We start from the raw sequence: 12,500 nt of genomic DNA, 5'->3' as shown, positions 1-12,500 counted from the left end.
GTGCAGAAGCCTTATTGTTAGCAGGCTGCTCAGGGCAAAGGGAGCCGTCAACAAGTTGCAGCGGGCTATCGGCTCCGATGGCTGAACACACTTCACAAGTACGTGTTTGCTCACATCTGCTCATGTGAGAGGGAGGGAAAAGACAACGAATCCCTTGTTGCCATAGCAACAAAGAGGAAAGTTACCCCCACCCCCAAATGTTGATGGGAAAGTGTGCCGTTGGTTCTGGTCTGTGTGTGTCTGAACATTTGGAGTGCTGCTATAGCGTCACTTTGGAACCCTGGGAAGACCCCAACCCGCCCCTGCCCCCCAACCCCAGCATCTCTTCCTCTTCCCGCAGACAGGAGAATAGATTGCAGTTGTTCTGCTTCCCTTTCATCTGTCTGTGTGTTATGAGGAGACCACCAGCGAGCCGAGCCTGGCATTTTTCATTCTCGACCTGAGTCATCCACTCTTCCCTCCATAGGATGAAAGGATTCTCACCTGAGGTGGCCAGACAGGAAATACAGTCACCTTCAGTCCCGCTGGTTATGCGTCTGTCCACGTGTAAGAGCTGTCTGAAGAATGTCTCTTTGTCATTTTCACCATATCCCCCCATGAGCGTCCATGTCAGATGTGAATGGTCTAATGATCCTAATGATCCTCTTGCAGGTGTGTATTTTAGGCCTGTGTGTGTACAGTAGGTGTGTGTTTGGCTTGTGTCCCTCTAACAGGAGGGTGCCAGAATGGAAAGGGAGAAAGAGCAGTAATTATGGCCTCCCATGTTCAGCAGAAACATCAGAGGGAAGTAATTTGTTGCTTTATATTTAATCAGTGGAGATAACGAGACGGACTGCAGCTGTCTGGGCCTATGGGCAGGCGGACAAGCAGGAACACCATTTCCTCCAAAACCCATTAGTCCTTAATGCTGCCAGACACAGTGTCTTATTTCCATACTTTTCAGTGTTCAAATAATCATTATCACCCTTTTTATCTCCAGTTTGCTCAATTCGTCCACCTTCATTCTTTTCCCTTTTATCTCCCAGCCCGCCACTTGTTTCCTCTCTTCTGTCTCTTGACTTGACCCGACAAAAGAAGTATTTCTTCTCTTCAATCACCTGCTGCATCTCCTGCGTACTCTTCCTCTTTTTTTCTTGCACCCTCCTCATGTCTATATCTCTCTCTGTCTCTGCCCACCTCTCCATCCCTCTCTTAGGGTGCAGGTAGAGTTCTATGTGAATGAGAACACTTTCAAGGAGCGCCTCAAGCTGTTCTTCATCAAAAACCAAAGATCCAGTGAGTTGCCTTTGTTTGGGATCATCCTTTCTAAGTCTGTAATTATTTAGGTGAATTTTTCTGCTGCCTGTTTCTCTTACCACTTGAGTTGTTCTTGTTTTTCGAGTGAAGAGATGTGTTTCTTTTTAGTGTGTGGTGTGGTGCCTTTCTTGCTTTGCATTTCATCACCAGCTGTTCAGTTTGTCCACTCTTTGTGACTGCCTTATATGTTGTGTAGTAATTTTGATGATCTGTGGATTCATTTATAGAAATTTCATACCTTTTATATTTATTTTCCCCTGCATGCATAAAGTTGTTTTATATATATATTCATAAAACCTTAACTTGAGGTAGATACTGGTCTATTTTTATATGTATTATATTATACATATTATATGCATACATTATATGTATATGTAGTATAAAAGTTTCTGCTCATGCTATATATTTTAAAAACAGAAGGTACAATCAACTCCAACAACAAACAAGCAAATGATTATAACAGTCACGTCACCACTGAAGTCTGATAGTAATCCACTGATGAATCACACTCGTTATAATAATCCACAGAAAGATGTTTTATCGTCTCAAATTAGCTGGCAACGTGCTAATCCTCCACGTTTTCTCTGTTATAACTCCAGAAAGACCTATAAGGAAACATGTGTAGAATATTCATTTTGTGTGGTATTGTTATATATTTATTAGTGAACCTGGACAAGCCAGTTGTTGTCAGCCAACCACTGCTGCACATGCTTTAATGAAAAGATGTGATGAATCATGTTTTGGAGAACAATTTCAGGGACTGTTGAACTTTTTGGTAGTGGTGCTAAATGGCTAATAGGATGCTATTAGCTATTTTTTTTGGTGGTTTGTTTTTATGTGTTTTCTAAAACCTTTGTGTTAGGTGCATAGAGCATTACACTACTTCAGAGAATCCAACAGAGCTTGATTGATTTATTTTTATTTTAAAACATGCATAAGGAATATTAAAAGCATTTTAATCACATTGAAAGTTAAATAACATGTGTCTTTAGAAATTCAGCTCCTGATGTTTATTCTTCACTTGATTGCCCTCTTTTTGCATTGCAGGCCTGCGAGTGCGAATGTTTAACTTTGCTCTGAAAGTGCTAAGCTGCCTCCTCTACATTGTCAGAGTTCTACTGGACAACCCGCAAGAGGGACGACAGGACTGGTGAGAGAAATAGGGATAACAGGTGCCTAATGACGTGAAACAGAGTGCGGGGGCCTGATAGCAGGAGCAAGTGCATCAGATCAATAGATAAGAGTGTGTATAGAGTATGGATGGTGGGGGAAGAGAGGGGATGGAGATGCATTCAGGGAAGTAATTTGGACTGAGCTGAGGTCAGTTTTGGTAACAGAAGCTTGACAAGAGGTTACTTTGATTGCTGATTTAGTTTTTTTTCATTGCCCTGTAGCGTGAGCGGAGTCAACTGCACCAAACAAAACACATCGTCCCGCCCTTTGAGTGAGTTTGATTGGTAAGTGTCTAATGAGGAGTGATGGCTTTGGCCTGCAGGCAAGGGCCATGAAACCACACACCCTGGAGGACTGGCATCCCCAACACCGGCCCGCTGGTCGGAAATGTTGTATAACGCAATCAATGCAACTTCACGTAACTGATGCAATTCACAATGCTGATATTGAGCATTACACATCCACATTCATTTGTCACAATCCTACTGAATGGATTACCTGTCAACATAATATGTATGTAGTGCCTGTGTAGCCTAATCAATGGCGATCTAGTGGAGATAAAGCATGTAATCTACAATAGCAGAGAGAGAGTGTACATGGACCTGAGGCTAAGCCATGTCTCCTGCTCAGGGACCGATTGATCTAATTGGTGGCTGGTGACACTGGCTAAGCTCTGGCTCCACATGAATAAGGAGCCTGACAGAGTGAGCTCAGGAAAGGGATGGGCCGCCTCCTGCTCCAGGCAGCAGACTCGTAGAAGCAAATCAGAGCGCAGGCAGGCAAGCAGCCATGATAAGCCCCAGGGTGTCTTTGGCGAAAAAAAAAAAAAAAAAAAAGAAATAATAAGACGAGCCTTTCTCTCACAATAATGCTGTAAATTTCCATTTGACTGTGTGAATATTACTTTTCTCCTACAGTATGAGCACACTGGCACCTGTGCACTGCACTGTTGTTTAATTGTAAAGAGAATAACTCAGTTTTGACATGAGCTGTGCTCGTGGTCCCTGTTGATCATCATTGTGTTCAGCAGATAAGATTTGGAGATTTTGCCTATATTTAGTGGTCTCTCTGTAATTCTCATCCCTTTTTGACACATCGCTCTCCTCTATTCTTTCCTTTTCCTCCACACTGTAGGAAACTGATCATCTGGGTGGATAGACCTCTACCGCTGTGGGCACTGCAGGTCAGATAGATTGGTACACTCCTGTGTAAACAAGGCCTCAGTCTGTTTACACACATATCTGCACATCAGGTTTATCAGCATTCTGCTCACAGCACATGATTTCAGGGCTTAGATACAAGAAATCGCAACATTTTACCTGACACGAGTATTTACACTTGCAGCATGATTAAACATATATATACGCAATCAGACACCAGACCGTCTCTTGCTTCACTTAAACCTGTTGCCTCTGAAGCTCAATCATCAGCACGCCTACTGATTCCACCCACGCTCTTCTCCTCCATCTCTGCGATTCCTAATTTCTCTCTGCCATGGTCTCTCTCTGACTATCTTCACTCCTCTCTGTGTCTGCATCTCTCAATTCCTCTATAACTCTCTCTCTCTCTTTGCAGGTCCTTGTGGCTTTCATCAGCTTTTCAGAAAGTATGTTGCTTGTGTATCTCAGCTACAAGGTGAGTTGCTCGTGGCCCCCAATGACCAATCAGAAGCCTTTTGTGATGTCCGTGGCAATGATGTTTACATGTGCGCCGTGCGTGTGTGGGCGTGCATTCATGCAATATGCTTGAGGGTAGTGTTTGTCCACTTTGCACTCCGCTGTGTATTCACCTTACTAAACTGAAGTTTCCCTTTCTTCCCTGATGCCGCTCCTTTGCTCTTGCATTTGGAAAGCACCTCAGCGGGCCTTGAAGCTTCCTCGGCACCGTCCAGTTATTGACGCATCACAAAGACTTTAGGGGAGGCCCCTGTGTTGCTGTCGTGGGGGGCTAAACCATCAACGGGTTGCTCTGCCTTTGATGTACTTGACACTATAAGCCCATAAAGGGCTCCCTCTGCAGATTACTCTGGATGTTAGAGGCCTTAGCATTTAGAGCTGACTGATTCCTGTGGACATACCCTGTGCCTGTCCACCTACACTAGTCAGATTCAGGTCAGCCATATGTAGGTGGCAAGAGACATAAAAACAGCCATGGCTGACATCTTAATTGAATGGCAAGTGATGCTGCTTTATCTCTCAGAGGGAACAAGGGAGTTTTATAACCCTTACGCATCCAGATCTATTCTATGGTGCACAAGCCAGTCGATTTGTCGCCTTCCACTTTCTGCAATCAGGCCTGTTATGTGGTAATCCCTTAAGGGCACAGTGACAATGGAGATTCCTGACCCCTGTGTGTGGTTTTTGTTTCCAGGGTAACGTTTGGGAACAAGTATTACGTGTCCCCTTCATTCTGGAGATGATCAGCGCTGTTCCCTTCATGATCACTGTGAGTGGAAGGATATGCATTACTGAGCCCTCACAGCACTCAATCACCACAGTCCCATCCATCCTCTTGAACACGTCACATGTTTAACACAGTAGTACAGAAAGGATATTACAACATGCTCATGCCCACGCAACAACCTTTCCGTGCGAGAACATGTCACGAAAAGTACCGTGACAGACTGTCAAGCTGACCAAAGCTTTCTCTTCTTGACAGGTGATTTTGCCCTCCTTCAGAAACCTCTTCATCCCTGTATTTCTCAATTGCTGGCTGGCTAAACACGCTTTGGAGAACATGATAGTGAGTGAAGGACTATCTCACCATCTACTTTTTCCATTACTTTCATCTCAACATCTCTGTTATCTTGCTGGCATGCACTTTAACTTCCACCCTGGGCTTGCTATTGAAGCATTTCACATTCCCTGCCTTCATCCGTCCTTTGACATCCAGCTAACAAAGCTTGCTTCACATTTTTAATAAACTGTCTCCCTCTCTGCTCCATATATTCTTGCACTTTGCCATTTTCATCTCCTTTTTAGTGCATTTCTATATTTCATTCATTTTTTAAATTGTCTTTTTCCTACTCTACATGTTACACTTTAGCAATACAGCACAGGGTTGTTTCCATATAAAATGTCATACCTGTGTCCATCTATCTGCAGAATGATCTCCATAGGGCGATCCAGCGGACGCATTCAGCCATGTTTAACCAGGTGGTGATTCTCATCAGCACGCTGGTCTGTCTCATGTTTACTTGGTGGGTACCCTCGCTGCTGACACTGAGGGAAAAAACAGATTAAAAACAGAGGTATTGAATGGAGGTTGGAGAGGAAGTGAAAGGTGTCACAGTCATGGACAGGGTTAGGAAAGGAGCAGAAAGAGGCTGAGATGGACGAGAGACATAACGCAATAGTGTGATATATGCAGAAAGAAATGAGATGGGAGAGTAAAAAGTGCAGCTCCCAGATCTAAGAGAGGAGGAGAGAGGAAAGACAGACAGCAGAAGGTAATTGTTAACTGTGAGAGGGAGATGGTGCTCTGAAATGACAACTGGCGATTGCCTCAGAGCGGTGGAGGATGTGTCAGCTCCCTACATATCTGCTGTGAAAGCCTGGGCTAACCCAGAAGATCCTACACACAGCATGAATTAACTCTGACCATTTCAGGGTTTGCATTTACCTGTTGAACACAACAATAGGTGCAACATGCACCTATTTACACTATATCTATATATATATATATATATGCAGAGGAGTGAAAGACAGCTCTCTGCATAAAGTGGCCTCCATAGGCACCTAATTAGGCACCTTCACTCAGCATATGAAGTCTCTGAGGGATGCTCACTTACTTTCTCCATCTTTCCCTCCATTCCGACCTCCATCAGTATCTGCGGTATCCAGCACCTCGAACGAGCGGGCAACAACCTGACCCTGTTCGACTCGCTCTACTTCTGCGTGGTCACCTTCTCCACGGTGGGCTTTGGAGATGTCACCCCCCAAATCTGGCCCTCGCAGCTGCTGGTGGTCATCATGATCTTTGTGGCGCTCATTGTGCTTCCCATCCAGGTGAGAAACAACAGCGATAAGCTCTAATGCACTCACAGAAGCTAGATTAAGCAAGAAATGTAATTAGTAATAAAGTCTGAATGTAACAAGCAACCAAAATACCACTATGTAACAGAAAGCTTTAAGCGTGAGTTTTAAGAAGTGATCCAAAAACCTTCATTGATTTGATGGAGTCAGGGAGCTCTGAAGGCAAAAACCCATCTCTACTGTGTCATATTTTATTTTCAATTTAGCTTTTGGAGCCGCCAACTGGGCTCTGCCAGACTGTCTTCCAGTTTATATAGAGGTAGAAAAACCTCAGATATACGTAGCACAGACGTGCTTTTAAAGTGATGAGAAGAATCTTAAAATCATTCCCAAAATTAATTCATGGGATAGCTTTGCAATCTGCAAAAGCAATTTGGTTTTCTTTGTTAAGCTCATTTACAGTTAAGTTGTATCTCCCAAGATTAATAATTCTCGTATCCCCCCTCCTGCACAATAATGCGATGAATGACTCATTGCATCCTACGTACATTTACAACACTATTTTTATTCAGAGAACATCGAGAGTGTCTCCTTTACTCACTCAATTCCCCAAATCCCTGTCCTGTCATTTAACCGCTCTACAGAGGGAACTTCAATAACCATTTACACACACACACACGCACACACGCACACACACACACACGCACACACTGTTTGCACAAGGACTAATAAAAACACCCTGACAAAGCATCAGTTGCATTGGACCCTCATGGTCGTTCCTCATTTTCGTGGAAACCTTTTATTCCTGAGGTAGCTTGCGTTCTTATGTGTCTCCCAAAAGATAAGTGCCAATAGGAGGAATTTCCTCTGTGTGTGTGCTGAAGGTGCAGTAAGAGGAGCGCCTCACACAATACTGCTTGACAATTCACAAATGACTCGGTTTATTGACATTCTTTTTTTTTGTTGTAAACTGGATTTCTTTTTGTGATGCTGCCGCTCATCTTTGGGAGCTTTTCTGTTTTTTAATCGCATCACATAAGCAGTAGGTGTAGGGCTGCATCCTACACACGTCTGATCAACTGGCTCCCACTGTTTTGTTTTTTCCATCAGCTGTGGCTGGGTGGTAGCAAATACCTCCACGAAAACAAAAGACACGAGCACGAAGATGCTTTCGCTGATCTTACACGAGCCGATTCATGAAGAAATGGTGATCTGTGCATCGCCAACGTGGGTGCCATGTCATCCTGCGCGCTCACTCTCCCCATCTTTCATCCATAAATACCCCTTGACATTTAGAAACTGGCCTCCCTTTGCCCCAACCCCCACCCTGTGTGTGTGTATGAGTGAGTGAGTGTGTCTGTCTGTCTGACTCTGAGCCCTGCCATGGCCAGGCTCCACAAGGGGCCACAGAGAGCATCAGGATTCAGCTCCTGCCTTTGTCTTATTGCTGCTTCTATTGGTTTTCCTGTACCTGTCCACAACACACCACAGGACATGTACCTCCTGACAAGTCATTTTGTGTAATTTTCAGCCATAAAAGCATATTGATTTGAAAATAAATTTAAAAAAGACAACAATTTAGGTAATTTCTCTTGTCTGCAATTCAGTTTCACCCGTTTGGAGGCTTGAAACAAATCACAATATTAAAATAGAGGCTTTCTCGTTACATCACAAATCTACCACAATCGGTGCCATCGAGAACTGGCTGTACACAAATGATGGCTGAGGAAAACACGATTGTCGCATGGATGTGTGTGGCCTGATGATGTTTTCCAACATTAACGAGCTGATATTATCTCCACTCGAAACTGATTAAATTTATCTGGGGAAAGATGATTACAGAGAAAAGCAGCAACACAAGTGAATTTGGCAACGTGGTTGAGGTTTATGTTGAGAAACATTTTCAGCCATTCATTAGAACTGTTTTCCTTCGTACACAGGGTGAGAATAAAAGAGAATAAAGAAAACATATATATATTTTACACTGAGCGTTAATGACATTGACAGGTGTATGGAGGGCTTGCACAGAGTGAATGGTAAGTAGCCTCTGACACTAACTGAAGTTGTAACTATAGCTACAGCTGATTATTTTTCTTTTTATTGCTATTTTGTCCAGAACTTCATAAATCAATGCCACATAAGTCTGCTTCAAAATATGATTTGAAAAATACCCCCTGCAACAAAACCATTCTGTAGTTTAATCTGTCACACAAAATATGTCCTTTCACTTTCTGGCAGATAGTCGACAAAGACTAGACGGAGGGAAATTGGTGGCCTGGCTCTGTCCAAAGGTCCAATCCAAAAAAGTGGAACACTGTAAAACTCAAATAAAAGCACTGAAACGTTTTCTGAGCTCTCTCCGTTGCAGGAGGACATTGTTTATCGTAAACATCAGCAATCAGCATCTTTTTGCAGCAGTAATCTGTGCTATGAATAAGCCAATGTGTCCACCCTGCCCTGCCTAGCATATAAAAAAAGAGCAGTTTAGCTCAGGCCTACTGTTATTTCCGTAACCTACCTCCCCTATTAATCTCTGCTATCATGTTCCATTCAACCATCACCCCGTAACAACTCTCCGCTTTTCTTAATTCCCCCAAACACTCTCCATAATCAAACAGAAACACTATACAGTACAAGGCATTGTTTTCATATACCACCTGGCACCTCCCTCTGCTCCAGCTAACTAAATCCACTTTCCATCTGTTGAGTGTGATCTGTGTTGTCCTGAATGCAGTTTGAGCAGCTGGCTTTTCTGTGGATGGAGCGGCAGAAGTCCGGGGGGAACTACAGTCGCTACAGGGCGCAGACGGAGAAACACGTGGTGCTGTGTGTCAGCTGTCTCAAGATTGACCTCCTCATGGACTTCCTCAATGAGTTCTTTGCTCACCCCCGACTACAGGTCTCTCCAAATGGTTTTAAGTAGGACAACAGAGTGCTGGGGAGGGGGACTTGCTCTGTTCGTGTGTTCTCTGTAACCCTCTTGAGGAGCCCGAGCAGCTGAGCTTAAAGATATGGATTAATTCAGCAATAGCACAGATCAAGCTGCTGTCTTATTCCTGTGTGTTTGCATCCATATTTTTACAGTATATCCTAGATGAGTGGTGCATCCTCTTCGATGATACACCAAACATTTAGGACCCTTTGACTTAAATATTATGTTGCCGATGTTAAATTAAATTTGTTAATTTGAGCTCTAACTGCTCTGTCACGTGGTCCTGTTCTTGTAAGAGAGTGTGACACGGACTCAGAAAGCTTGTTTACAAGACAGAGTTTCATGTTAGAGATTTTCTCGCCTGAAATCAAGTCCACACGGTGTGCCAAGCTCATAGTTAGGATTATGGATTGAATGTAATCAGTGAAATATTTCATATATGCTCCTCTGCTGACAAACACATGATCGGCATGACCCCTCTTCAGCCACGATACAAATTCTTTGTGTCTGTTTGTGTGTATAGGACTACTATGTGGTGATCCTTTGCCCAGCAGAGATGGATGTCCAGGTTAGGAGAGTCCTTCATGTCCCTCTGTGGGCCCAGCGAGTCATCTACCTGCAGGGCTCTGCCCTCAAAGACCAAGACCTAATGAGAGCCAAGTGAGTCACTGTGACCAGAAACGTCAGCAAAACAGGAGTCGACAACTATCTGATTTCATGGATGTATTTCGTTACATATGTACAGTACATCTATCACCCGTCTACAAATCCATCAGAAAATAATTCTGCAAAAATCAAGGCCTGAATAAATCCGGAACAGAGCTGAGACACAATGAAATGAAACACATGCATAAGCTGGAGCTCATAATTAATACCTAAATCACCTACAGCCTTGAAGTATCTGCTGTAATTACGGCTTGACTCATATTGCTTATTGTTTACCCTTGGCTTCTGATATTACAGCCACGGCACCTTAGGCTGGCTTTGTCACAGGGAAAGAAAAGGACCAAAAGCCTGTATGTTTAATCTCCCTGTCTCCTCGCCTCCTACTATCTCATCCATAAACGGCGTGGGCTTGAAAGACACATTGGTTTGTTTGTTGTTCTATTGTCCTGCTTTTTCTCTTTTGTCCTCTCCCTCAATAACATGACAACACCCTCTTTCCTGTGTCTCCTCTCCTCAATGCTTCGTCTCTCTCTCTCTCTCTCTCTCTCTCTCTCTCTCTCTCTCTCTCTCTCTCAGGATGGACGATGCTGAGGCCTGCTTCATCCTCAGTAACCGGTTTGAAGTGGACCGCATTGCTGCCGTATGTTCCCCACTGCGCCCCTGTGTCGCCATGACTGCTGAGCATCCATATATAAGACTTAATTGCCTGATAATATGTCTATAAATGTAATTTTTATAAAACCAACACAGGCACACACAAAGAAGCGCACATGCGTACAACAAAAGAAATCAATGAACCGTATCGGTGTGACGTTATAGAGCAGTGCATGTCATCAATAATCAGAATAATTCGGCAGCACAGACCATCCTTTATTTGTCATGCTGTCACAGTTTACCTGTAATTTTGTCACTAAACTTAAAGCTGTTTGTTAGCCATGCTAACACGGCATGCTTCTACAGATGGCGATGTTAGTCAGTCCACCACTTTAATCCAGACTTCAATGTCTCAACAGCTATACGATGGACCACCATGAAGTTTAACACAGACATTCACTGTCCACAGAGGAGGAATCCTCTGTCTTTTGTTGATCCTCTGTTTCATCCAGCGCCACCGCATTGTGTTTCGACAGCTATTGAATGGAATTTGGTACAGGCATTCATCCCCCTTTCAGGATACACTGCAATCACATTGGTGATCCCTTAATTTTTCCTCTAGTACCATCATCAACTTGCAGTTTATGCCAAATTACTAACATTCAGCTGTGCTTAGCAAATGTTGGCATGTAAACACACTAAATTAAAATGGTAAATATGGTCAACATCATTGTGTTAGCAGTGGCCTCACAGAGCATGGCTCTCAAGTCTTGTTTTTCCTTTGACTAAATTTTCATTAGCTGTCTCAGAGCCAGTTTTACTCAGTTCAGCCTTCACGTGTTCTATGCAGTCTCGAATACTTTTCTGTAGAAGAATGTCAGAATTGCATTACTCTGAAATGTTGCAACGGCCCTTCAATTGCTCTGTGCAGTCAGAGGTTTAAGAGGATTATTAGAGAGGAGCTACGATCTGATGCAGCTAATGATGGGCTTCTACTGCAATTTCTCTCTCTGCCGCATTTTCCCTCTCTCTCTATCTTGTTTTCACTCCATCCATCTCACTCCCCTCCGTCTCCAATTTCCTCAGGATCATCAGACCATCCTCCGAGCCTGGGCAGTGAAAGACTTCGCTCCAAATTGCCCCCTCTACGTCCAGATTCTCAAGCCAGAGAACAAGTTCCACGTCAAATTTGCAGGTGGGCAGGGAGTGCGAAATCAAATACACTGGCTGTGAGTTGAGGTGTCAGCTAAAGGTGTGTCTCTGTTTTGTTTGGATGTAGCTACTGTTGCTTGATCACATCAGGATGCAGGAAATAATGGGAAGGCAGACCTGAAAAGAATGCATTTCCCAGGCCAAATGTGGCAGGTGATTTGCTCAGTTTGTGACTGGAATTGTTTTGTCACCCGTCAGGATACATAGCAGTGTGGATGGGTTTTTAGGAAAGCATTTTTATTTGCTGCTTCAGGGTTGCATAGGAAAACACAGGAAAATGAGCTTTCCTGTCTACACTTCATTTCCTGTGCAGTTCATCAGCTGTCGAGTCTCATTTTCTACCTGAGTTTGTCTGCTTGATTTGTGAGCCTGAAAACTATCAGCGTGCCTGTGCAGCAGCTCTCCATCCTCCCAGCTCTGAAGAAGTGCTGGACAGATTGGCTTGGCTTGGCTGTAAGCCCTTTGAGGGTTTCTGTGAGTTTTTGCATTGCCTTTTGGAGAGCGTCCCTTCTTCTCCTGCTTAACAGAAGATGCCAGTCAATCATCTGTGAGTGAAAGAAGAGGAACCAAACTCTCTCTCACTCTTTCCTCTCTCTCACACATCTCTCTGCCTACAGCTCTGGAGAACGTCAAACTCATTTCTAGCTTGCCGC

General features: G+C 43.7%; 1 protein-coding gene across 2 annotated transcripts in view; it reads left to right on the top strand.

Moving 5' to 3' along the window:
- Positions 1 to 12,500, top strand: part of LOC139343816 (queuine tRNA-ribosyltransferase catalytic subunit 1) — a 41,744-nt gene that overhangs the window by 14,804 nt on the left and 14,440 nt on the right. For both annotated transcript variants that reach the window (XM_070981629.1, XM_070981631.1), the window contains exons 10-22: positions 1,196 to 1,275; positions 2,344 to 2,446; positions 2,691 to 2,753; positions 3,604 to 3,652; positions 4,045 to 4,104; positions 4,840 to 4,914; positions 5,128 to 5,211; positions 5,574 to 5,668; positions 6,296 to 6,476; positions 9,178 to 9,342; positions 9,899 to 10,035; positions 10,618 to 10,681; positions 11,722 to 11,830. In XM_070981629.1, coding sequence (XP_070837730.1) covers positions 1,196 to 1,275; positions 2,344 to 2,446; positions 2,691 to 2,753; positions 3,604 to 3,652; positions 4,045 to 4,104; positions 4,840 to 4,914; positions 5,128 to 5,211; positions 5,574 to 5,668; positions 6,296 to 6,476; positions 9,178 to 9,342; positions 9,899 to 10,035; positions 10,618 to 10,681; positions 11,722 to 11,830 — 1,265 coding nt within the window. The remainder of the gene's footprint in view (positions 1 to 1,195; positions 1,276 to 2,343; positions 2,447 to 2,690; positions 2,754 to 3,603; positions 3,653 to 4,044; positions 4,105 to 4,839; positions 4,915 to 5,127; positions 5,212 to 5,573; positions 5,669 to 6,295; positions 6,477 to 9,177; positions 9,343 to 9,898; positions 10,036 to 10,617; positions 10,682 to 11,721; positions 11,831 to 12,500) is intronic.

This window comes from Chaetodon trifascialis, chromosome 15, assembly GCF_039877785.1.
Source record: "Chaetodon trifascialis isolate fChaTrf1 chromosome 15, fChaTrf1.hap1, whole genome shotgun sequence".
NCBI classification, from domain to species: Eukaryota; Metazoa; Chordata; class Actinopteri; order Chaetodontiformes; family Chaetodontidae; genus Chaetodon; species Chaetodon trifascialis.
The sequence above is the reverse complement of the archived record's forward strand: the minus strand, read 5'-3'. Positions and strand labels throughout refer to the sequence as shown.